General features: G+C 37.5%; 1 protein-coding gene across 1 annotated transcript in view; it reads left to right on the top strand.

Moving 5' to 3' along the window:
* The first annotated feature begins 615 nt into the window (after nt 1-615).
* Nucleotides 616-27,215, top strand: part of ANTXR2 (ANTXR cell adhesion molecule 2) — a 141,299-nt gene continuing 114,699 nt past the window's right edge. Inside the window, exons 1-7 of the mRNA XM_004430873.3 lie at nt 616-1,526; nt 2,176-2,247; nt 4,328-4,399; nt 18,819-18,900; nt 19,371-19,478; nt 19,607-19,675; nt 20,462-20,542. Coding sequence (XP_004430930.1) covers nt 1,375-1,526; nt 2,176-2,247; nt 4,328-4,399; nt 18,819-18,900; nt 19,371-19,478; nt 19,607-19,675; nt 20,462-20,542 — 636 coding nt within the window. The 5' untranslated portion in view covers nt 616-1,374. The remainder of the gene's footprint in view (nt 1,527-2,175; nt 2,248-4,327; nt 4,400-18,818; nt 18,901-19,370; nt 19,479-19,606; nt 19,676-20,461; nt 20,543-27,215) is intronic.

The raw sequence follows: 27,215 nt of genomic DNA, 5'->3' as shown, positions 1-27,215 counted from the left end.
ATGTATACCAGTGAGATTGTAAGTTCTAAAAGCCAGTTTGGGCAAGGGGAAGGCAGAAGTCAGAGGTGGAGGTAGTGGGGAGGGGAGAGGTGCAGAATCAGTAAGCAGAGAATCTGAATGCATGCAAACTTCAGCCCCTGCACAAGTTTCACAAGGGTGACCTAGCTTGCCCCAAGATGAAATTCTTAATATCTGGAGTTTGGGTTGAATGACAGTGGGATGAAATATTTTGAAGTACAACTTTCCACTCCTAAAGCGTTTGCCCTTTCTTGGCTTGGTGAAATGAAACTACAAAGTAGGTTTTTAAAAAAAGAGGAAGTTGCCTTTCTTAGGCAGGGGTGTGGCAAGTAAAAAGCATGTACTTGTGGTGGTGGGGGTGGGGCAGAGAGAGGAGGCTGTCACCTCTCTTGGAATTGCTGGACTTTCGTCTCCCAGTCACACAGAGGGCTGTTCTGCACAGCTGCTGAAATAGGCCAGGCCTGCAGTATATATGGGCATGTTTAATTTCTAGAGGACGTTTGTTTTTCTAAACTCCTTTTCCCCTTTCCAAAATCTGGCAAGCGTTAGTCATCTTCAACTCGGCACGAACCCACAAGTGTGCGTGTGTGGCTCGGCGAGCTTCAGATCAGGCCCCGCCCTCGCCCTCAGGGGCACACTGACACTTATACGCAAGACTTGGCCAGATCGCGCTCTTGGCCTTGGTTGGAGTGGCTTCTCTAGAGCCACTAGTCCCAGGACCGGCTCAGCCTCCTCTCCTGAAGGGGACCGCCCGGCTGCGCTGTGCCAGAGCGGAGCACTAGGAAGAAAGTTTGGAGTGCCGGGCGGAGTTGGGCCGCCGGAGGAAGGGAACCAGAAGAGAGGGATCTCCACTCCAAGTTTGTGCGGCCATCGCCGCGTCCCGGCGCCCCTGCCCCGCAGCGCACCGCAGCAGCCGGACTTCAGTCCTCCCGGCGGAATGGGACTCTCGGTCCGGGTCCGAGGCAGGCGCTAGAGGCTCGGCCAGAGGCCGGGGGGAACTTCTCTTTCGAACTGTCGCCGTGGGCCCTCATTGTCTGCAGGAACTCTCAGGAATCCGGAGGGGGAGGACTGGATCGCGCTTCCACTGGGATTCGTCAAGAGTTCCGGCGGCAGCTGCGACGGTTGCAGAGTCTCCCTTTGTCCTTCTAGGACCTCCCTCCCTCCCTGTCTCCCTCCCTCCCTTTCTTTCTCCCTCTGTCAGTTAGTGGTCCCGCTGCCCCAGGCGCCAGCGCCCTAGCTGCTCGCTGTCCCTCACCCCACGGTGTGTCCGTGGTGGCTCCTGCCACCTTAGCGTCCCCACCGAGTCGAGCTGAGGGGGCTGCGAGCAGGAGGGAGTCGCAGGCCCCTGGCAGCAGGATGGTGGCGAGGCTGTCCCCGGCCCGCAGTCCCGGGAGCTGGCTGGTCCCCGGGCTGTGGCTGCTGGCGCTCAGTGGTCCTGGGGGGCTGGTGAGCGCCCAGGAGCAGCCCTCCTGCACAGGAGCCTTTGATCTCTACTTCGTCCTGGACAAGTGAGTGCCGGAGGGAGGTCCAGGGTCTTCAAGTGAGGGGGGCGCTGGATGAGCTGTGGCTGAGGAGGCTGAGAAGTGTGTGCGCCCTGGGGAGGGGTGTTAGAAACCGGATGATGGGTGCCCTGTTGCTATCTGTCCGAAGGGCAAGCGCTGTAGGATCTGTGCGGGCTGGGGGGTGATGGGAGGAGCCCGGAGCAGCTTGGCTCTCTGGGGAGGTGGGGTAGTCACTGCTTGCCAGTCATGGGGGCGTCTTGGGAACTGGGAGTGCGGCCGCTTGGGTGTAGCCTTCTGCATCCCTGGAACCCAGACAGGACTCGTTCTCGGCCCCTGTGTCCTCATCTCACGCTGGCTAAAGTTTGCCTGATTTTATCCTGATCACAGCGCTTTCATTGCAGCCAGGAAAAGCCTAGGGTTAACAAACCCAGTGTGGTTTGCATTTCCGGCGAAAGAAGGCTGTGTTTACTTTGAAGAGCCAGGATCCTACTTCAAACAATTAGCGGGCAGGTGGTCCCCAAAGATGGGTTGACTTCCTTGATTCTTGTAGCACCGAAGTTTCAGCTACCGATACTGTTCCTTTGCTTGAAGAAGAGGCTAGGTAACCCGCATGTAAATGTTTTGTTTCTCTGATCAGTTCAATTTCATTTTTCAGGTCTGGGAGTGTGGCACATAACTGGATTGAAATTTACAATTTTGTCCAGCAACTTACTGAGAGATTTGTGAGGTATTTCTCCCACCTTACTTTTCTAGGCAGGGAAGTTTGAGGTGGAGGGAAGTAGAACAAAGTGTAGGGTCTCTATCTCTCTTTTTTTTTCCCCAACGTTTTGCAAGGAAAGCCTTTCCTGAAATGTTGATTTTTAAGTGCCTCAAGGTCATTATGACACACAAGCGGTTATTAGGACAGCCCCTCAGTTGTTGAGGGCTTATTTCATTTGGATCCCAGACACTTGGCTCAGGCTCTGGGGAAGCATCTTCAAATACTATTCCAAACGTCTTTTCCTTTCTGAATTTTCATCTGTTTTGAATTTCAGTTATGCTTTCTCATAATTTATCACATTAAAAAATTTTATGCTAATAGTATCCATAATATATTTTCCTTTCCACACGACGCTTAGCATTGTAGAGGTCCTCATTAAAAAAAAAAGTGTTGGTAAACTTCAAATGAACATGTGTTAATAACCCACTACCAGAAAAGGCACTTGTGTGTGTGTTTAAAGAAACGACTTGTGTTTACACAATGTGTGGGTGTGTGGCTGGTTTAAAATTTAACTGTTCTATATATGCAATGAGTCTTACTAGGAAAGACTGATTTCCTCTCCTATAAAAAGCATAACTGCTATGAAATCCAGCTTACTCTCTTATTTAGAGGTAACTAGGAATTAGTGGCATTCCCGTTTAAAAATAACCCCAGGACACCAGGCTTTAGAGGGCTTTTTTTCTCTCCTCTTTTGTAAAAAGAAAAAAAAAAAAAATGCAATGAGCAAATGCAAGTTTATCAAGATAATGGAAAGGACACAAAAAAGGAGCTGTATCATTAAATATTGCTTCTTTCAGTCTTGTTAGCCCAAATGTTTTCTGTAAAACAGGCTTGGATGATCAAAACATTTTGAAAGTCATGTTGCAAGTAACTTCAAACAATCTGTAGAGGCCTAGGCAATCCTTGCTTTCAGTTATTGGCAGCAGTAAACTTATCCCTATAAAAATGTATGCTTGTCCGTGTTCAATCATCAGTCGCCTGCTTAAGAAGCCAAGTGTAACACTCTCATTTCTGAAGAGGGTCTGAGGTAAAACTGTCTAGGAAAGAAAAATAAACAAGGCCTTATATCTTTAAATGTCAAAGGCAGAAGAGACAGTTGTTTGTAAATTTTCTGATTTAATCCAAGAGTGTGCAGAGAGTTAACACATAAATTTTGATCAAAAGCAATGGATTATTTCAATACAACACTTTTAGGAAGTGGTGCCCTTATTTATGTGGTCTAGTTTGCAAGTTAGAATTCTATACTACACAGTCTCTGGCTCAAGTTTAGTTGCTCAGTTACTAACTAACAATATGTCATAGGAAGTGAATAAAAGGTGATTACTGAAGAGAATGACTTTTAAAATATGTATAAACATTTGAGATCACTCTGCCCTTCAGTTTATAGATCTTAGTTTTATATTTTCAGTTTGAGTTCTTAGTAATAGTTGCGTAGAGTGTCTTAGAAATAAGAACCATTCTATGAGATAAATGCTTAGAGCTTAAAAGATGTAGCTAACTGGGGCAATTGTTGCCGATTTTAAGTATGATGTTTGAAACTTGGAAAACTGAAAATGCCTAATCAAATATGGTTTGTTAGTCTCTTTCACATTGTGCATGACACTCTTTAAGTATTCTTACTTCAGGATAACATTTGTATGAACTCACATCGTAGTTGTCATTAAATCAAACAGACTGCTCTCCAGCCCTAAATATTGCTGGGGATAATCACTCTGAAGGGTTTGGCCTTCTTTAAGGAGATGAGGTGGAACACCAAGGGAAGAGGCATTCTCTATAAAAGAATTTTACGTTGGCCTAGAATTTATCTTTCTGGTTAGTCTCTTCCTGAATGGCCCTGTGGTTCATGGAGGAGTGTGTGAGTGCTGAGAAACACTGACTACATCCAAAATGATATATGCAGTAATGCTGAGCAGAGTTAGTGTCTCTACTAAGGGAGTTCCATTTAAAACTGCCTGGACCATTTAGATGAGACTTTCTAGCTATACATCTGTATTTTATCAATATTTCTTTTAAAAATGTTTTAACTGCCTCTTTTCTTGTTTTGCAGCCCTCAAATGAGATTATCTTTCATTGTGTTTTCTTCTCAAGCAACCATTATTTTGCCATTAACTGGAGACAGGTTAGTGCATTATCATTTCACTGCAGGCTTTTAGTAGAAACTAATCTTAAAGGAGTGATTGATATTTCCAAGTGATGATTCAAGTCTCTCAGTGGAATCAAGCAAATGCACAGACAATTCACTTTTCTTTACTAATAGAGGGGAAAGGAGGTATGAGTACTATAAAAGAGCAGATCATCTGAAGATCAATATCGTTCATATTGGCTGTGGAATGTACAGTGAAACTCAGATCTCTGCCTTAGTTGTATATTTACTGCTTCCCACCTTTCCCCCTCTCTGTTACTGTAAGTAGTTCTACATCTTTCTAGTGTAGATGTAATAGATTAATCAACTAGGAATTTGAAGAACATTAGGGAGGAGAAAGCTATGGATGTATTTGGACGATTTACTAGATTCAGCAGACATCCTGGATCTCCAGTCTTACTCTGAGGTCCATTGATGCTGAATATTTTTACCTTTATAAAGGAACTTGCTTCCTATTTTATTTATATATCATAAAAGATGTGGCTTTTTCCAAGCCAATGTCACAATATTTCATATGACCATTTCTCTGTGGGTTTGAACCCATTGTGGCAAGTTAGAAGTCGTCATTGACATACTTTAAAGAATGGCTGCTTTCCATGGGATCCATTTTGCTTACTATACTTGAGTTCCATAGTGGGAAGGGAGATTTCCTTCATTTTTGTAACTGCTTCATTTAACACAAGTATGCAAGATATTGCTCACTTGGTTCTTATTGAATAAATGAATGGGTTAGCATTATTTTGAAATCAGATTTCTCCAAACTGTAGTTTTAACAGGGGAGGCTGGTATACTTTGTTTTGCATAATATGTGGATTTCTGAAAAGTTATGTGTGAATATAGTTGTTTTTATAAGTTAATTTTTTCTTTAAAAATGTCAAGCATAATATTTAAAGGGACTCAGGGAGGCAAGTTATTTATAATTCACAGAATTGATTTGGAAAATTATATGTATATAAACTTTTAATTTATTTGTGCTTTAAGTTTTACTTTTCCTGGAGAGGAAGTCTCTCTGTAGGTGAGGAGTCCAGCTTGTGACCTCAGTATTCTCACTGATACTGCCCTTCTGGACTTTCCTGTGTGCATCTGGGTTTCATCAAGGACCAGAGCAATAGTAGTCCCTTACTATCCATATACAACAAGCATGTATACCCAGTGATAGAACAGGCCTTGCCTTCGTGAAAAGAAATTTTCTCCATTGCCCAGTTTAATTTCTGAAGAAAGAGCTTTGGATCCAGCCTATCCTTTAGGAGAGAAAAGGAATAATGTTAACATTTATGGAGTGCATATATAGAGAAAAGCACTTAGCATGATGCCAGACATATAGTAGACTCAGTAATTGTCACCTGCATATGTTGTGCCAGGTTCTCTGTTAGGCACTTTCCATATGAGTCCTCCAGCGCTGTGAAGATGAAGTGTAGTCCCTGGTTGACAAGACTGGTACTGCTTAGACATGCACAGAATGGGTTTAAATTGTTAAACTAAATTAGAGATTCTTCCCTCTGCATTGGTTGAGTCTAATAGGGGAGAGGTTGGAATGGGCTAAAAAGGTTTCTATTTCAAGAGGCAGCATAATGTTGCAGTTAAGAGTCACTGAAACGATTTACTAGCCAAGTGGTCATGGACAAGTTACTTAACCTTTTAATGCCTCAGTTTTTTCCATCTGTATAATGATGACGATAACAATACCTACCTCATAAGATTGTTGTAAGGATTGAAGTCAATGAATGTGGAGAATGTAGGATAGAGTCTGGCACATATGTCTTCAAGAGCTGAAAGCTCTGTTGTTATTATTACTATCTGGAGCTGGGGAATATGTGGTATTTTAATGATCAGAGAGGAATTATACTTACATAAAGAGATTACTGTCCTGCTTGAGAGGATTTATAATATTCCAGGAGGATTTTTAATAATGTTACTTGCAACATATTTTATATATAGTTGGTTCCTCTGTCTCTTTTTAAATAGAAACACATTCAGTTTTAACGAATTGCACTTTTTGTGGCATGTTGAGTTGGTTCGGGGTGGCAGAAAGCACACTAAGAAGGCCTGGGTTAGACCTCCAGTTTTGCCACTTACTGATTTAGAGACTTGGAGAAAATCATCTACTCAGTGTGTCACTTTTTATGTCTATAAACTGCAGCCGTAATCTGCTATGTTTTCTTAAGAGAGTTGTTGTGAAGATCAAAATAGACAATGCATAGAAAAGAACAATCTCCATTAAAGGATATTATTTTCTGTTCTGAGTTATTTTTTTACTACTTTTATTTAATTACATCAGTAACTTCTCAAATTTCTATGGTCCTCGTATTTGGATATGAGGTCACTTTTCATCCATTACACACTTTCAAGTATGTGGAAACAATTCACATATTTAGACACAAGATCACTGAACAAATGTTTCTACAACCATTGTGGATCTTTGTTTCAAAGCCGAGAAATTGGAATTCTGCATATAAACTTTCTTGATGTCATAAATCATGCTGACAAATACATCTGAGTGCATGAGAAATGCAAAGGTTAAAGTACAACAGGTTTCACAATTTTGGTTCTATTACTCATAATTCTTCAATACCTTGGTAAATATGAGAAGTACCTCTTTCGTGTTTCTCAGAGTGTTGCTAAATGTTTTCAGTAGAGATGAAGCAAGATTAGAAGGCAGTTAAGTCCTCATGGCAGGGCCATGTCTTCTGTTAGGGTTTCAGTATGGTGTCTGGTTCTATGTAAATGCATGAGTAGAATAATAAACATGGCAAGAAATGATCAGTTATACATTTTTATGTACTCATCATTTAAAAACTTTATTCTTTTAAATATTTCAATTTGAAATACTCTCTTCTTTTCTCTTGGCCCCGTGATTTTTATCTTCCATATACCTATCAGTCCTTTCATCCACCACCTACCTACCTGCTTGCCTACCTCATATACAATGTATTGAGCATTGTGGGCTCTGGGAGTAACACAAAGATGAATAATCTAGTGTGTTTGAGAGTAGGGGGTGTACACATATGCATAAATATCTCCGGGCTATATTATAGGATCAGGTAAGAGGAAAGTGATGAGTGTTGTTTCAATATGGAAATATCTAGCCTCTCAGTATTAGAGAATTTGAATCAAGAATAATTTTGAAGGATATGTTTAGTTATTATGTTGCATAATTGGGGATAGTGAATTATGCCCTGTTCTGTTCAATATAATCTTAATGATGTAAAAGTGATGTACTTGAAAACATTTAATGAATAATTATTATGTGCTAGGCAGTGTGCAAAATGCTTTCCATTCATTACCTCATTTAATCCTCATATCAACTCCATGTAATACATACTATTATTATCTCAACTTTACAAATGAGGAAACTGAAGCTAGGGAAGGTAATGTAACTTGTCCAAGGACACACAATTAATAAGTGGTGAGCAATATATTAGCAAGAACAGTCAAAGTATAAAGTAGATCATGCCACTCTCACGCTTAATCTAATGGCTTAGAACAGAACGCACATGTCTCCCAATTGCCTAAAAGCCCTACCTGATTGCCTCACTCAGTCCTCTCCTGCAACATCATGTGCCACAGTCTAACCCACTGGCCTTCTTTCCATTCCCTGAATAGGCCAAGCTTGTTTCCACATTAGGAACTTTGCTCTTATTCTGCCCCAGGTCTTCCCCTAGCTAGCTCATTCTTGTCATTTAGGCCTCATCCCACACATCACCTCCTCTGAGAGGCCTTACCTGGTCATCAAGTCTAAAGGAAACATTGCCTGCTGCTCCTCCCCAGTAATCTCTCACAATACTCTATTTGGTTATCACGTTTTGAAATTGTTCTGTTAATTAATCAATTTATTTTTATCTCCATGACCCTAATGTAAACTGCATAAGAGCGGAGGGGTCTCCTTTGTCTTGTTCACCCCTATATCCAACACCCAGAACAGAGCCTGGCACACAGTAGATGCTCCATAAATATTTGTTGAGTGAATGATTGAGTTGATCTGACTCTATTAACTGCTATCAGATATTTTCTCTCTTTGAGAAATGATAAATTATGACATATTTGCAATTTTCTGATTCCTACTTTTATAGATTGGTTATAAACATTTCCACCTCTCTTGTCAATATATTTGTCCCCAAATTGGAAAAAATCATATAATTGTTTGACCTGAGCACAGTAATCAATTACCTAGGAAAAAATATTCCTTAGGCAAACTTGTAAGAAATTAAAGAGAAATCATTTGATTAAGTTTAGATAATATATGCATTTCTATTATTTGAAAGGATTTGTTCTAATTCCTTAAAATCTGAATTAAAAATTTACTTGTGATAAAATAGTCCTTTGTAAGAGTTGGTAACTTATAAATTGGTTCAGTCAGGGGCCGGCCCAGTGATTAAGGTCAAGTTCTCTCCTTCTGTGGCCCGGGGTTCACAGTTTTGGATACCGGGTGCAGACCCATGCACCGCTCATTAAGCCGTGCTGTGGTGGCATCCCACATACAAAATAGAGGAAGATTGGCACAGATATTAGCTCAGGGACAATCTTGCTCAAGCAAAAAGAGGAAGATTGGCAATAGATGTTAGCTCAGGGCCAATCCTCCTCACCAAAAAAAAAAAAAAAATTGGTTCATTCATTTTGCAGAGAAATTTGTCAGTATCTGTAAAAATGTAGAAGGTTTCTATCAGCAATTCTACTTTCAGGACTATGTCCTACTGAAATACTAGCACCAGTGTACAAAGATAGGTGCATGCAAAATTAGACACTATACCCTTGTTCATAATAGTGAAAATTGTATTCAATCTAAATGCTCAACAATTGATGATAGTATAATTAAATTAGAATATATACATAGAATGGGATACTATACAATCATTAAAAGAATTATAAAATCCATATATATTGACATGAAAATATATCTAAGATATATTAATTGAGAAAAACAAGTTGCAGAACTCTCTGTTAAGTATGATTTTATTTTTGTAAAATAAAGACAAAAAAATCTTTATTTTTATGGTGGATGTGTGTGTGATCATAAATGCATGGAAAAAGTCTGGAAGATATGCAACAAACTGCTAAAAATGATACTATCTTAGCAGTGAGAGTCAAGGTGGGGAGAGCCTTCATATTTTTAATTTCCATACATCTAAGGTATTGAGTTTTATGTCAATGTTAATGTAATTATTTGTAAAAAATTAAACAAATGTGTAAATTAAAAAGAAATGTTACTGACTTCTTCTGTAGCCAGAGGTAGCTGTCTTGGAATCAGAATGAAATTCTGGGGTTGGAAAGAGTAAGCATTAGGAATAGAACATATCCAACTGTTACCTTGAATGTCCTGAAGGCTCCTTGTTAAAATGAGAACACCAGGTTTGGACCTTGGGTCAAATAGACGTAGGAGCTATATACTAGCTGTGTGACCTTGGACAAGTTACTTCACCCCTTGCTGTTCAATTCCCATGCCCCTTAAAAGGAGCTAATCATTCCTACCATATAACAACTTTGGGACAATTAAATGCGTATAATGCATAAGAAGGCCTAATTGATGACAGGGTGGGAAGGAGACTAAGGTTGAAATGGGATCTGGAGTTTATCAGTGTACGTCGTCATCATCATTTTCATCATGTGCCAGGATTCTAATAGAAGTTTAGAGAAGTCAGGTGACTTTGCTCAAAGTGACACAGCTAAGTAGTTAGAGCCAGGATTCCTGCCCAGGTCTAACTCCTGAGCATGAGCACTTAACCACTGCATTGCCTCAGTCTCTCTGTTCCTCCTTCTGCAGTTTTCACAATTAGTCAGAATTTGTCATAGTTCAAAGACATGTTCATCCTCTAAATTTACTCTGTTCTCTTACAAACCAGTGATGTGGTGAGAGGAAGTAACTATAGTTTTATTGTATTTTTAATTCTATTAGGGACGTAATTATCCTGTTTAGAAAAGTCAGCATTGGCCACACATTGTGCTAATCCTGAGAGGTCCCGGCATGGCAGCAGCTCAGATTCTAGTGATGGATATGTTAATAGTTACTTTCAATGAAGTCCCACATCTGCTTTATGAGTATGTTCTAGAAAATTAAATACATTGTTACTCGTGCCTGGGAGACAAACCTGGCACACTGAAGTGCTAAAAGACAGAGGTCAATTTCTCCTGGCTCAGTCAGGCATTCAATGGGGAAATGGAGTAAAAATATACAAAATGCAGCAGGTATGGACTTCAGGTGTGATCTGTGTACCACACTTTGGTAAGTGTAGTCTAAACTGGAGAAAATTTTTTCACAAAACCCAGATTGTGCAGAGCATTTTGTAAGCAGATAGTTTTGAATCCAGGACCACTACCTGGGATTCGTTGGTCTGGACTCTGGACCACAGAGATCTTGGCATATGTTGGTCTTACAGTGACATGTTAAATAAACAATAAGCAAGTTTTTATATAAAGTACAATAAGAGATAGCCAAACCTGTTAGTTCCTAAGATAATAGAATATATTAGCAATGTTTGTGTTTAGAAAATAATCTTTCAGGCTTTTGAAACCTTTACAAAATTTTTAAGTTGAGGAGCTAGTAGAAAACAATTATTTTTTTGAAATTTATCCTTCATGCTGTATGTAGTAAATAAAAAGTAAATAAAAAAAAAAGTAAATAATTAGAGTGGGTATATTTGAACCAATGAACAGATTTCCCCTCATATAATTTTTTCTAATTTGGTCAATCTGGCTAATATTGTGGTTTATTAATGGAAGGAGACAATAAAAGTAGTAGATAAAGTTCATTGAGCACTAACTATGTATCAGACATTTTGCTAAATGCTTTATATGCCATAGCTCAGGTAAAGTACTATGCTAAGTGGATTATAAATCAATTAGTAATTTTGTGTAGACATAAATAACATCTTGAGAACATTGTTTAGTTTCATATTCTACTGAATCTACTAAGTTTTACTTTCTAAAAGAAACATTTAATTATATTATGTAACTGGCTAATCATTATACGATCCTTGTGTATTGCTACATTTTGTTTGCAGTTACTGTTTATTTCAAGGACTAACGATCTGGCTAATAATCTCTTGAAGAACTGAATTGGCCTATGATAGAAATACTTATAACATTGATGGGCTTATGCAATTATCTAAATTGATATTTGGTAGCATAGATGTATGAAGCTTTTAGCTTTTGTGGTAGATTGTTCTTCTGTGGCCTCCAATATATATATATATGTACAATATATACACATATATACAATATATACACAAATTCATATATACAATATATACATATATAATACAATATATGTGTATGTATAATTATATATGTAATATGTGTATTATATATAAAATAAATATATATATTTAAATATATAATTTTAAAAATCTGGGCTGGGCCTATGGCTTACTTTAACCAATAGAATGCAGCAGACATAAATATGAAACTGTACCAGTTCCAGCCCTAAGCCTTAATAAAGCACGGGAGTTTCCTTTTTTGTGCTCTTGGTAGCCAGCTGCCGTATAAAAACTCTGACTACCCGAGACCACCACGGTAGGAGGAAACTCAACCTAGCCATGTGGAGAAGCCACGTGGAGGAGAATGAAGACTCAGGTCAACAGTCCTAGCTGAGCTCCTAGGCAATAGCCAGCACGAACACCAGTACCAACTTGCCAACCATGTGGGTGAGGTCATTTCAATACTTCTAGCCCTTCCAACTTCCCAGCTGATGACATGTGAAGCATAAGAAACGCCCATTCAGTGAACATTATCATGAGAAACAATAAATTGTGTTTACACCACTAATTTCGGGTAGTTTATTATGCAGCAATAGATAACCAAAATAGAAATTGTGACTAGGGTGGGAGCTAAATGACCTTAAGGAGATTATAGTAAAGACTGGAAGGGCAGTGAGCAAGTTGTTACTGGAAGCTGAAGCAGAGATGACCATTGTATGTAGTGGTGGAAAGTTTGTTGGTCATGTGGAAATTGGAAAATGTACATAATGAGCTTGTGGATATAGCTAAGGAGATTTCCAGGAAGAATGTTGAAGATGTCAGTTGGCTTGTTTCAGCTACATGATGGCATATGAAAGGCATGAGATGAGATAAAGGAGGAACTTTTCAGTTTTTAAACAAGATTTAGAAGAAATATAAAGAGCCAGGATTTGATGGATTTGAAAACAAAACTCTTTCTCGTCCCATCTTCCTTGGCAAAATACGCCCCCAGTTTAAGAAATGCCCTTAGATCAATGATCAAACCCAGATTTCTGCCTGTGAAATGTGGCACCAGAGGAAAACTAAGAGAAGAGTGCAAAGATTTTTTGTTATGACTTCAGGAAGATTTAAGATAATGTCTTGTAGACCCTCTCATCTAGGCAAAAAGGCTTATGAGAATCTAAAAGATGTGCCTCCTACACACTCTCAGGTAAACATAAGGCTTCTAAGAATCTTTTGGGTATGTGTCTCACCTGACTTACAGCCTAAAGTAGAGAGGAGCTTCTTTCAAAGAAATTTTGTGCATATGGCTTTTGTCCAACAGAGTGGCTCTTATTTGATACATAAGAATCTCACAAAATCTTTTTTACGAGATAAGAGTTTTTATTCCTGTTTTGCAGATAAGAAAACAGCAACTCAGATCCCCAGCAAGTAATGTAGGAACTTCGATGGGAAACACTGTGATTCCCAAGTCTTAACCCTTGCCTCCCCCATACTGCTCTGAGGACTGAATGTTGGCTGAACCCTGGCTTAGCTCCTGGGGTAGAGGAGGAGTTGAGGAAGATGCTCTTGTTTGGTTCCATCTCTTCTTGTGTCTGAGTGTTCTAGCAGGTGCTGGGCCACATTTGTCAATGGAATCTGAGGACTTTGTTCTTATTTTTATTTTTTTGTGTGAGGAAGATCAGCCCTGAGCTAACATCCATGCCAATCTTCCTCTTTTTGCTGAGGAAGACTGGCCCTGAGCTAACGTCTGTGCCCATCTTCCTCCACTTTATGTGGGACGCTGCCACAGCATGGCCTCCCAAACGGTGCGTCGGTGCGTGCTCGGGATCCGAACCCGGGCTGCCAGCAGCGGAGCACGCACTTAAGCCCTATGCCACGGGGCCGGCCCCTTATTTTTTTATTTTATTGAGGTCACATTGGTTTATAACATTGTGTAAATTTCAGGTGTACATCGTTATATTTTGGCTTCTGTATAGACTGCATTGTGTTCACCACCAAAAGTCTAGTTTCCATTTGTCACCATACATATGTGCCCTGTTTCCCCTTTCATCCTCTCCCTTCCTCTTCCCCTCTGGTAAGCACCAATCTGTTCTCCGTATCTATGTATTTGTTTGTTTATCTTGCACATATGAGTAAAATCATATGGTATTTGTCTTTCTCTGACTTATTTTGCTTAGCATAATACCCTCAAGGTCTATCCACGTTGTCACAATTGGCACAGTTTCATCTTTTTAATGGCTGAGTAGTGTTCCATTGTGTATCTCTATGTGTGCGTGCGTGTGTGTGTGTGTGTGTGTATGTGTGTATACCACGTCTTCTTATTCCATTCATCTGTTGATGGGTACTTTTGCTTCCAAGTCTTGGCTATAGTGAATATTGCTGCAATGAACATAGGGGTGCATATATCTTTTCGAGTTAGTGTTTTCACATTCTTTGGATAAATACCCAGAAGTGTAATAGCTGCATGATATGGTATTTCTATTTTTAATTTTTTGAGAAATCTTCATACTGTTTTCCATAGTAGTTGCACCAGTTTGTATTCCTACCAGCAGTGTACAAGGGTTCCCTTTTCTCCACATCCTCTCCAACACTTATTTCTTATCTTTTTAATAATAGCCATTCTGATGGGTGTGCGGCGATATCTCATTGTGGTTTTGATTTGCATTTCCCTAATAATTAGTGATATTGAACATCTTTTCATGTGCCTGTTGGCCATCTGTATACCTTCTTTGGAAAAATGTCTGTTCATATCCTCTGCCCATTTTTTGATCAGATTGTTCATTTTTTTATTGTTGAGTTGTATGAGTTCTTTATGTATTGTATTTTAGAGTTTTAAAGATTATCCTAGTTACTCAGAGACTCCTTCAATAGAAGGACTGGAAAAATAGATAAGGTAAAGAGCATTCCAACAACATGGAAAGGTTTTTAAATTAGATTAGATCGGAAGTTCTTAATTCTGGCTGCACATTAGAATACTCTAGGGAGTTTCCAAAAAATACCCTGACCCCATCACAAACCAAGTAATTAGATCTCTTCAGTGAGAGCCCGGAAGAGATTTTTTAAAACACCCTTGAGGCGATTCCGGTCTGCAGCCAGGCTGGAGAACTATGCTGTAGCTGTAGAGACGTGTGTGAGAGTAGCCACCGGACTATGTGTTAGTCATTCTCATATCACCGTATAGAATCACAGTGTCTACATGTGGTAGGTGCTCATCATATATGTGTAGATTGATTGACTGAAATCTAGAAAGAGCTTTGAAATCTGGAAAGTTAAGATGATGTGCATTGGAAAGTTCAAGTACTATACGGATACATTGTATAAACATGCATCCTTAGTCAGAAGCAGAAGGAACTTAATTGTGTTATTTGGGCAAGTCAGAATTCTCTGCCAACCATTTTATTATGCTACTATTTATAAAAATTTCTTTTTTTTTTTTTGTGAGGGAGATCAGCCCTGAGCTAACATCCGTGCTAATCCTCCTCTTTTTTTGCTGAGGAAGACCGGCTCTGAGCTAACATCTATTGCCAATCCTCCTCCTTTTTTTCCCCAAAGCCCCCCAGTAGATAGTTGTATGTCATAGTTGCACATCCTTCTAGTTGCTGTATGTTGGACACGGCCTCAGCATGGCCGGAGAAGCAGTGCATCGGTGCGCGCCCGGTATCCGAACCCGGGCCGCCAGTAGCGGAGCGCGCGCACTTAACCGCTAAGCCACCCGGCCGGCCCTAAAAATTTCTTTACTTTAGTTATGACGTCATGTACATCTTCCACAATCCAAAGTATTGCATGGATGGAGATAAGTCATTGATATGGCATAGTGGATGGCAGTTGTAGTTGCTATGTTTTCTTCCCTTCCCTTCCCTTCTCTTGTCTTCTTATCCTTTCCTTTTCCTTTCTTTTCCTTTCCCTACTTGGCAGAGAAAAATTTGGGAGATACTAAGAGCTGAAAGTGTTCATTTTATAGATTAAAAAAATGTCAGTGTGTTTTTGCCTTCTCTCTCTCTCTCTCTTCAAACAATACAATTATATAGTAAAGGAGAAAGAGTTGATTATAGAATTTGGTCCTCTGATTCTCAACAACAACAAAAAAAGAATCGGAGGTTTAATATCCCATTTTATTTGTTTGGATTCTACCTCTTTTCCAAAAAGTATTTGAAGCTGTACAGAACATAATAACATTGCAGAAAATTAATAACATATAAAAAGAAAAGCTAAGATCTTGGAAAAGAGGAAGTAGCAACAGGATAACCATAGGAACTCTGCAGAATTTTGTGAATGAGTAAGAGATTTGCTGTGGGCTTCCCAATAGTGAGGGCAAGAAACAGTTTACTTAGTTGTAGTTAGCAGAAAGGAGGAAGTGTATAGCGATTACTCAGGGATGACAAGAAACTTCTGCCATAAGACCTTATAGGGGACATTGTGTGTCATGACAGCAGCACCCTTGACGACGGCTTCACAACAAATACCAAGTAGTTTCAATATTGCTATTCCTTGTAGTTGAAGACATAACATTCAAGCCAAACTCACTGAGGTTGATCTTCTAAGGTGATGTTGGATTTGTCCTGGTCTTTATAACATGAACATTTTTTCTTCTTTTATTTTATCATTTTCCCCCTTGCTTTCCTTTAGAGTTTTCTTTAAGTCACAGTATAGATGAACAAGTTCTGTTTTTAACCTACTACATCCTTTTGTCTTCCTCCAGTTAACTGTTTAATAATAGAGAAATTTAGAACTTATTTTTAGTTGCTTAGGATCTTTCGAAGGCCTGTCCTTTGAAGGATCTGTCCTGTCTTGTTTTAGTTTCTATTTTCCATAAAGTGACACTTGTTGATGGAGGAGAGGCTGACAGACTGTGTAGTTATGCTGGAAGGAGACAAGACCAGGACTCACGTGTGTTGATGTTATTGGCTGTGGGCAAGGAACACTTTTCCTCCTATGACTATGCAGCTGCAAAAGTAATGATGGGATTCAGTGCAGCTTACAACATTATGGTGGCAGGTATGAGTATGGAAAGCTAGAGGTGCTCTGCTTCTTCCAATGAAATAAACTAGCAGAGACCTACCTGCCCAAAAGACTCTGAATCCCACATTTGGCAAGTTTCTTCAGCTTAGAGTCTTCTGCTGGTGTTGACTGGTCCTCAGTAATAATGAGCTGAATCTGAACTGAATGGAGAAGGTGATTTTTACCATGCAAAATCTATTTGCGTAAACTTGAATTTCAGTTGTCTTTTTCATTTCTCTTTTGGCAGCAAACACTAATGCTTGAGGACATGCTGCCACTCATTTCTGGAAAGCACCAAATATTTGGTTTTTATCTGTATTCAGACAGAATCAGTTTCAAGTTGTTTCTGTAGATACTAGACATAAATATTTAGATAAAACAAGCTTATAAATTATGTAATTTACTCCATCATCTGTGGAATTATGAATTTTTTTCCTGTGGTAGATTGAAAAATTTATTAAACATTTACTTTGCAAAAGGCATTATGATAAGTATTAAGTGCAGAGTAGGGGGATATATTATAAATAATAGGTATGGTGATAGCCCACTGTAAACTTCCAGTCTAGTTGAGAAGTGAAAATATTAAATTAAATTACATTAGTTAAATTATTTTAAAGTAGAATGTTTTTAAGAGATGAAATTATTCACTGTAGTAAAAGTTGAACATAGATATATCTGGGGCATCTTAGAAAAAAGACTATAATGAAGTTAGAGATAGGTTCAGAATAGGGAGGTTTTAAACCAAGTGCTAAAAGAAACAATCAATATGGTGCTAGAGATGACTGAATCAGGAAAGGGAAAGACTAGGATCATACTTTGAAAGTTGTCTTGTGTTTTCTGGAAACTCCTTGAGTTGGAGAACTTCTCTGATAACTATTTTCATTACAATATTAAAATATAATCAATAAGTTACTTTTAAAATGTGAGTGAGGCTCTGGTGAATGACTCATTTATTTCAAGTGTTTGAAACACAACATTGGAGCATGACAAATTTTTTTTACTATTTTTGACATATATTTTAATAGTGTATGATATATACATATATGTGTGTATGTGTATGTGTATATATATATATATAATTTTGTGTTTGACTCCAGTAAGTTCCTTGATGTTCAAATGATATACTTATATATAATTAATCTCCTTTCATCTATCATCCTCAGTAGTGTGAGTGCTCTTCATATTTTATTTAAAGCATTATACTTCAGTTTACCATTTCAAGACTTTTTTATTTTGAAAGGTATTTTTCTTTGTTTCTGTTTAAAAACTAAAATTCTGAAAACAATATATTAAGAAGATCTCTCTTCTGATCTTTTAAATTTGAAATTTTAAAAAGAAGTTTTGAGTTTATTTTGGATTGTTTTTGCAACATTATTGTATTTCTCTCTTAAGATTCTTGTGGTTTCTTTATTTTTAAAGGGGTCACTGGAACCTATATTAAAAACACTGAAAAATGGGTCTTTTCTTACTCAAACACACAAAATATCTCAATATGTAGTCATACTTCATTTAGACGTATCCCACTGGGACAACTAATTAGTCATGATGAAAAAGATTATTCTATAATTTTTCATCTTTTTCATTCATATTGCCTCTCTCAAGAATCCATTATCATCCATCCATCCATTTCTTTTATTTGTTCATCAAATATGTAGTAAGTACCTACAACATTCAAGAGAATGAGCTGGTGTCTGGATGAGTGAGAAGATGCTCAAAAATAACTAGATCATGAGACTCATGACTTTGGGGGAATAACTGTTAATTTCTGTCAGTAAAGACTAAGTAGTGCTTTAGGAATTTGCAGATAACAAAGAAAATTTCCAACATGTAAGGAGGTGCGGTGAGAGCTTCAGAAATACTTTTTCACTTAAGCTGACCTGCTCAACCCATGGGTTTTTTTGGATGAAGGAAAATGTTTTACTTAGCATTTAGTAAAACAAATACTATCAAAGATATCTGTTCTCAGCTCAAAACACCTATAATATGCTTAGATTTTTAAAGACATTTCACACTGTTAGTACTTTTTTTTGTAGTTAAAATACAGATGTTATTAAATATTCATTAAAATGACAAAAAGTATGTGGAGCTATCTACCTTCAAAATCCATGTTCTTTCCTTCTTACTGAAGAAACCTTAGTTGTAATACTGTCATGTTTTTTGAGAATTGCTTATTGTGATCTTTGCTCATTTTTCTTTTGTTTAATATTATAATACATTATTTTCAGAGGCAAAATCAGTAAAGGCTTGGAGGATTTAAAAAGTGTTAGTCCGGTAGGAGAGACATACATCCATGAAGGACTAAAGCTAGTAAGTTCTTTTACATTTATGATTATGGGAGAGAATGTTTTCTTATTCTGTAATGAAATAAATTATAACTCTCTAGTAAAACTCCTAGACCCCATTACATGTTTATCTTCAAAAAATTTTTTTAATGCTTTTAGTGTTTCTAGGGATGAGACTGATAGAAAACATTATTTACTGTGGTGATAAGAAAAGTTCGTATGGCATTTTGCCTTTTAAGGAATTTTTCATTTTCTCTGTGCTTATATTCAGACTAATCAACCAAAGCTAAAAATCTATATCATTTAAACCCAGTGGTAACTACTCTATAATGTGAATATATGCATATTTCAAATGAAATAGTTAACAGAAAACTCTGTTTTAAAAGCCAGTCCATAATATTTTGATTTTATCAGACTTCAAATTCAGCTTGATGGAACACGCGGGTTAAAAGTTAAGATTAAATTGTGAGTTGGATAATTATTCTTCATTTTCAGGCAAATGAACAAATTCAGAAAGCAGGAGGCTTAAAAACCTCCAGTATCATAATTGCTCTGACAGATGGTAAGTTGGACGGTCTGGTGCCATCATATGCAGAGAAAGAGGTGAGTATCGAACTGAAACTCTTCTTTACACCCCGGTGTACTTTGCTGTGTATCTCTGCATGTATAGCCTGATATTTGAATAATTCACCCCTCTCTCTTTCTTTTTCTCTCTCCCCCAATCTCCATAGGCAAAGTTATCCAGGTCACTTGGGGCTAGAGTTTATTGTGTTGGTGTCCTTGACTTTGAACAAGCTCAGGTGAGCACAGCAGGTCTGCAAACTTTAAATCACATAATTGTCTTAGGGATAGTTTATCAACTTGTTTTCACTGATGACTTATTATGACACTAATCAATTGTTAAAGATTTTCTATAAAAATGGCTGTATGTCTGGAGCCCTACATTAATAATGTCTGATTTGAAAGGTGTCATTACTGAAAACAAAACTTGAAATTTCTTGAACACTTACTTGGTTTGGAGACACTAATATAGGACAAACATTTGGATTAAAATAATGTGAATACTCCTCTTCTTTAACTCAACTGACAAGATTATTATGACAGTCTTATTTAGATGTTTTAATTTGTATTTGAAACTCAACTCCTAGGAGTGCAGGGATTTGGGAATTTCATTTAGGAGAAATCTGTAATTATTTTCCTTCCAAAAACCAATTTTTTTCATGGTTTTGAGGGTTTATATATTAATTTTTTTTTTTAGTCACAAAACGATCTTACATTTAAATTTTTGGTTGAGCATGACTAAGACTCCTGTGTTTTCATGACATTTACAGCCAGTAGAGCTTGGCACTGTTTTGAAATTGAAACTTGAGGCCAATGTAAAGGGGCTGTGACCGATCTTAGGTCACTTTGTTGTGATCCATTTAGAGTAACACTAAGACCGTTACCTTCAATTCCTGACAGGCTATGCGAGTGAATTAATCCTGAGGTATAAGTTTTCAGATGAACATAACTGAAATGTGATGAAGTGTATAAAGTGTTGTATGTCTCAACCACCCCTTACTTAAGTTTTCCTCCTTTTTCTAAAGCTCGAAAGAATTGCTGATTCCAAGGAACAAGTTTTCCCTGTCAAAGGTGGATTTCAAGCTCTTAAAGGAATAATTAATTCTGTGAGTATTTCTCTGGGGGCAGGAAAGCCTCGTAATTTTAGATATATTTTAAATTGTAAGAAGTAATCTTGATATCCAGTTCAGGTGGCCGTTATCTTGAAGAAAGGGATTAAGAAGGAAGTTGCTTTGGTATTGTGAATACAGTATAATTCTAAAGATCAGGATTTTGTTTGTAAGTGAGATTTAGTGTTACTTCTTGCACACTGAGCTCCGTGAGCCTGGGTTTGTGATTTCAAGTTTAAGATTTTCATAAACAATCTCAGACACTTTCATCCTTTGAGCATGGAGTTCCTCACTGTCTTGATATCTTGAAAGTTTTATAGGTGTTATAAGAGAAGTATAAAATAAAAATTTGGATTGGAATGTGCGATTACTGTCTCCTCCAAATATGGTATTTCTTAGTGATTAGTCAGGCAACTTGAACCAGCGGCTGAGTGTTTGACTGCTGTTCTTGTTCTTTCCATTTTAGTGATTAATAGTTTCACTGGAGCTCATAGTATTTCTGTTTGGAATTCAGTTGAGCTGTCTCTGGTGATCATTAGAATCTGAGCTAGCCTAAACAGGGCACGGAGAAGTGGAGTGATGAGATGCAAAGCAAACTCCTGGGGTTTATGTTTCATTTTACTGCCTTTTGCTAGAAGCACTAGGAACAGTTGCTATTAAGTATTTATGATATTTTGGTAAACATCATCCTAAAATGGAAGTGAATAATATATATTCTCTAAGCCAAAGCTTTTCCTTTAATCTTTAGGTGTTTATTGAAGGAAAAAAAAAAATCCAGTTTCTTCTGACATTTGGTTCTAGCATTTAAAATTTCTCTTTAAAGATTGTGTTTTTCAGAAACACAGAATGAGATTTATTGAATTTGTTTTTAGTAGCATGTAGGTTTTTTCCCCTAATTAATGTGGAGCTTTTCAGAGAAAACATAGAATTTGGTTCTATCACATATCAGTACTTCTAGTGGACAGGCCAAATAGAAATGCAGAATGGAACAGAGATTCAATTATTTAGAAGTTTACATATATTATTGTGTTTAGTTTTTACGAAGAAAATTGCAATGTAAAAATTAGTAAACATTTTTATAGCTGGATTCAAGGTAACTACTCTAACTGTGGTTTGTTTTAAAATATAGAAAAATGAATGGACAATGCAAAAGAGAGGGTAATGTGACCTTATAAATAAACCAATCAGTGGATTATATTTCAAATAGAATTTTATTGTGCTTGGGCATTTGTAATTATTTTTATAATTATACTGGGAAGGAGAAAAGACCTCTCTGGGTTATTCTGTTTGGAATTTTCTTTTTCTGTTTATAAAAAGTTTAATTCAAAATTCTCCAGGTGACTAGTTGGCTTTTCAAAAACTCTCTTTTTATGGGTTATGACTACAGATTTCTTCTTCAAGAAATTTGTAGTTGACTACCAGAGGAGATAAAGGTGGTATTGTTTTATTATATTTATTCACTAAACTTCATATTTTTATTTGTATTAGGGAAACTGTAGAATGGAATTTCTAGCTACAATTTTTCTTGCCTGAAGTTCTTGGTGGACTTCAGCTTGAGTAAGTTATATTGAAAGATTTAGCATGAAATTAGACAGATTTTGTTATTTTAGCTAGAAATATCAAAGAAAGCCTCTTGAGTTTCATCTGGAGGGGGCTGATGATTATAGCTTTCATCTCAATATAGTTAAATTTCAGCTATTTTGTCACAAAAGGAGGAGGAAATTATCCTCAGGGAAGCCAGGCTCTGGGGAAACACTGGCAGTAACATGGCAGAGTTGACGGGCAGACAAACAGAGCCGGTACAACCAAAGTTGATCTCTCTAATGGTTGAGGTTTTATCAACATGATGATAGCTTGGGATTTTTGCCCACTTTGTACAAATTTAAGGCAATTCAAGCACTTTATCTCTCTTTAAGGCAGAGATTGCTCTACCCCGATAATATACAAAAGCTATATACCATCTTATCTTAAAAAAATTGTTTGGTATTTAAAACAAATATAGTTTATCTGTTTCAGAGTAAGGGCAGAGAGAAGAGAATATCTCTCTATTCTTTATAATTTACCAAACTAATAGATAAAATTGTACTGTGGAATATATTCATACAAAGCTATGCAAATGGAAGAAATCAGAAAATGTTTTAAAGAAATTTGGTACTATGAAGGCAAAATAGTTGTTAAATTGATAGATCATTTATTTTTCCTGCTAGAAGTTATTTAAATACATCTGGCCTTAATTTCAGTGCATTAATTTCTTTGAACTTAATCTTTAATTGAGAAAAATTGATAATATGGTTTTCTTTGTCCTCCCTCCCCTTCCTACCAAAATCCAGAGACCTAGATGGTCTGGTCCCCTTACTGTATCAGATACCTCATTTTGTTAAGACATAGTTTGTCTAGAATCAGCTTCTTCACCAGCAAGGATAGGAGCTTCCTTTTGGAGCCTTTCTTCATTGTAGTTTAAGAAAAAGGAGAAACACTGTAGTAGTTCTATCTCTTATAACTTCAAAAGCAAAGGACTGAAAAAGGCCTTTGTTATGAACATTTTGCATGTTAACAATTTAATGCCTTTTCTAAAATTTATTTGATTTCAGAAAATAATTTTAACATTCTATTTTAATTTGGAGGGAAATGCATCATATCAAAATTTTAAAATTTTTATCCAGGCAAACATGATATACAACATTTTTTGGAATATTGGCTTAACCTCCAATCTTAATTAGTACATATGAAGGTTTAATATCTCAAGTAGGTACTGGTGAAAAACCTTTCTTCTTTTTCACCCTTCTTTTCCCATTATCTAATTTATTCTTTCATTCACTCACTTTTTGATCTCTTCCTTTGCTTAGGGTATTGTGTTAAGCTTGGAAGAGGGGACACAAATAACACAAATTCTCTGTTCTAAAGGGAATTGAAAATAATGGTGATTTGAGGTTTGGCATATGTAGTATTGTAGTCCCCTGCAAGAATTACAAAGTGGGGGGATTTGGAGGAGGGAAATTTCAGTGAGTCACCCTATGTGATGCAATTTGTGTTAATAAAGAACCCTATAATGCAATTTGTGTTAAAATGTCAATATGGCTAGAGTAAAGTTGACAGAAGGATGGGGTAAATTTCGTTATGTGAAGTCATGGAAGGCTTTTTGTGGTGGGATTTGAACTGGGCTCTGACACTTGGGGTAGATTTAATTAGAAACAGGGAACAGGACTCTAGGAACAGCCTGGGCTGAGTGGCTGAGGCACAGGAGAGAGTGTGGCTTGGCTTGGATTAATGGAGAGATATGGGGGATAAATGTTAATAGGTTGGCTGGATTCAGATTGTGGAGACCCTCAGATGTTTGGATGGGGAATTGGTACTTATTTCATAAATAATCAGGGAACCATGGAAGATTAATTTAGAGCATGAAATTTGTGATAGCAGTGAACATTTAGGAAGAATACTACTCTTATGGTAGTGGATAGGATGATTTGGAAGATGGAAAGGTGCGTTATATGTCTCTTGCAATAGTCCTTGTGAGACATGGTAAAAGGAAACCTAATATAGTGGAGACAGTATGAGATTGGGAATAGGAAGACCTGAGTGTGAGTTCCAGCTCTGCCACTGCCTAGCCATGTGAACTTGTGTATGTCCTATAACGTAATCTCTCTGAGTTTGAAAATTCTCATCAGTCAAATAAGGATAATAGTATCTATTTCATTGAATTGTTTTGTGAATTAAATGAGATAAGGATTAAGAATCATCTGCTTAGAAGAGCTGGGCTTTAAAACATTTGGTAGGAAGCTAGGAATGGCAGGAAGGTAGGACCATGCAGGATGGGGTTATTGATCCTTCTGTAGGGCAGTGCACTGAAAGAGATGGCCAGCATTCTAAATGTTCAATGACTTAGGTCTAAAAGGCAATGGCGTTGATATATGAGAGGATCAGATCTAGCAAGTGGGTCATAACAACAAGGGTTTCTAGATGGTGTAGCTACCCAAAGTCAGGTATTTGGCTGTGCCTAGTTCCAAATCTTGAGGCTATGGGACTAGGACCCAGCCAACAACTGGGAAAGGAGATTCAGTATTCCCATGACAAAAGCTATGTAGAATTTCAGGACCCTGCATTCAGAAAAAAGCTACAATTCTTGTCGGGGAACTCCTAGTGCTAATTAGTGATTCAAAGTAGAAACCTAGTTGTTAAGGGGGAGACAGCATACCAAATGGACCATAGTTGCTCAGGGCTTATTTCAGGCACTGGGATTCTGGGTCTTTCACAATTAAACTAGGTCAAGGACCTCGAGGGAAGCACCTAATAAACTCTCTGCTCTGGTCGGAATCATGTCAGGAACAGGGTGGGGCTGAACCTCTGGGTATAAAACCGTTTTCTCTTGCCGAGCCAGGCTCTGAAGGCTTTGGAAAATATTAGCTGGCAAATATTAGTTGCTTTTATTATTATTGTGATGGCAGTGAAACTGGAAATAAAAAGGTAAATTTGGGAAGCTTTAAAAACTTGATAGAATCTGAGAGCTCACTGGACATAGGATGCAAAGGACAGGGAGGGGAATCAAATGTAACTTGGGCATTCTGCCCTGACGAATATGAATAACTGGAAGCAGCGAGAGGGAATGCTGTTTTTACAGAGGGGCCCGGAGAGTTAGGGCAGCAGGGCGGAGAGAGAAGTTGAATTGGGCTTGGGAAGAAGTCCTGGTGGGGGATGTCCCTTAGAGAAGTGGAGGTCCAGTGGAATGTTCGTCAGAAAACTTCAAAACTGAGTCATTGTTCCTACTCTAGTTCTTTCTCCCCCTCCATTGCCCACAAGTCCAAGACTATAAAGCTTCTATTTTCCACTTTAGACCATCTTTATGATCTTAGAATGTTAAACAATTATTTTTGGTTTCTTGGAAAGACGATTGCAGGACTTTTATTTGAAAATGAAATTTTATTCAAACTAGTGTAGGTCAGACTGACATGTGAGTATCACGTTGTTTCTGGTTCAGTGTTTCACAATGTAGTGCTGTGGAAGAAAACATTAAAAATAAAACAAAACCATGATTGGTGAATAACATGGAAAGAATAAAAATCAAAATGCTCTGTGGAACCCCTCCCTCCTTTTTTTCTAAAAAAAAACACAAAACCATGTGATGTTTTACTCTTTGCAATTATTTCCACAATTTTTTTTTTTTTTTGGATGGAGTACCTCTGAAAGTATTAAGCAGAAGAGATGAATCAGCCATAAAGCTGGTTTTATAAATAATCCTGATCCAAAAGAATTAAGAACACTACATCCTAGGTGATGGCAGCTAATGCCCAAGTTCCTAAGTACCTAATGGGGAAGTGTCAGAGCATAAATAGGAAGGAAGGATCACTCATACGTGTAGGAAATGTAAATAAAACTGTAATAGATTGTTTACAAAGGGAAAAAAGTGCAATATACATTTCAAAAAGTGACTTCATTCATAATGCTGGAAATACAAGCTTCATTTGAGTTTTGGAGCCAAATTGTTTTTCTCAGTCGTGTCTGAGTTGTTATTTTTTTTTGAAAAGTATCTAAGAAAAGTGTCTAAACTATGTTTTAATGGAATGAGAAGACATTGCACAATCATTTTCTTTACAGGCAAATCATTTTCATAGAAGAGCATACCTAATAAACATTCTGATAAGACCTTACCTTAAGTGATTTTAGCAGGTTCTGCTATGAATGTTGACTGCTTAGTTGTGGAAATCTCTATTTATAAAATCATGATTTGATGAAAAACCTAAAGTGTGAACTAACTATAAAGATATATTTACAGGAAAAAAACCTCAAACTGGTAGGACTTACTCAAAATTGGAAATCAGTTTCTAGGACTCCTTTTAAAAAGCACTGTCTATAATGTGAAGCTCACTATAAATCAGATTCTTCTGGGCTTCTGCTTATCCAAGGACCTTTAGTACTGAATGTAGATGAGGTGCCTCATTATAACATCTTTCACATTAATGGTAGGAAGATTGGGACCGTATTTCCCCCTACTCCTTTATTTGCCTAGTGGCTAGTATAGTGTTGGGTAAGTAGTCATTGCCTAATTCATATTTATCAATGAATGAATAAATAAATCAATGCTTCTTGAAAATACTCTTATATTTTTATAATATAGTTATGGTGTATTTAAGCATTAAAAAAATCAACTTCTTTTTTCTTTTTTGCCAGAAAATACTTTATTTTGAATTGACTTCTGATTCTATATAACTTTGATTTCATCCTCTTATTTATATTCCGCTGTATTAACACTTTTGGTTACAAGTGACAAAAACAAAGTTCATACTAGCTTAAGGAAAAAAAAAGCAAATTGGCTTGTATAACTGGGTGGTCTGGAGGAGGAAATTGGGTACAGTTAGATCCAGGGAATCAATCCATGTTCTTAGGGTCTTCTCTCTTTGTAAATTTTGCCTGTGATTGTATTTCCCTCATTCTCTCCTTGTTCAGATGAATATCAGATGAAGGTAATTGCCCAAGGTTTCAGGCTTACCTGGGCCTCGATTAGCAAACCCATTGGAAAGAGACAGCTATTGTGTCTAGACATCAGTATACTTGGTTCCAGATAAGGACTCTGGTTGACTCAATTGGGTCAAATACTTGCTCTTGTAACAATTATATTGTCAACATATTTGGACCAGCCTGAGTAACATGCCCACCCCCATGACAAGAGGTTGGGAGC

The sequence above is a fragment of the Ceratotherium simum genome, chromosome 8, assembly GCF_057802395.1.
Source record: "Ceratotherium simum simum isolate JZ-2026a chromosome 8, ASM5780239v1, whole genome shotgun sequence".
NCBI classification, from domain to species: domain Eukaryota; kingdom Metazoa; phylum Chordata; class Mammalia; order Perissodactyla; family Rhinocerotidae; genus Ceratotherium; species Ceratotherium simum.
The sequence above is the reverse complement of the archived record's forward strand: the minus strand, read 5'-3'. Positions and strand labels throughout refer to the sequence as shown.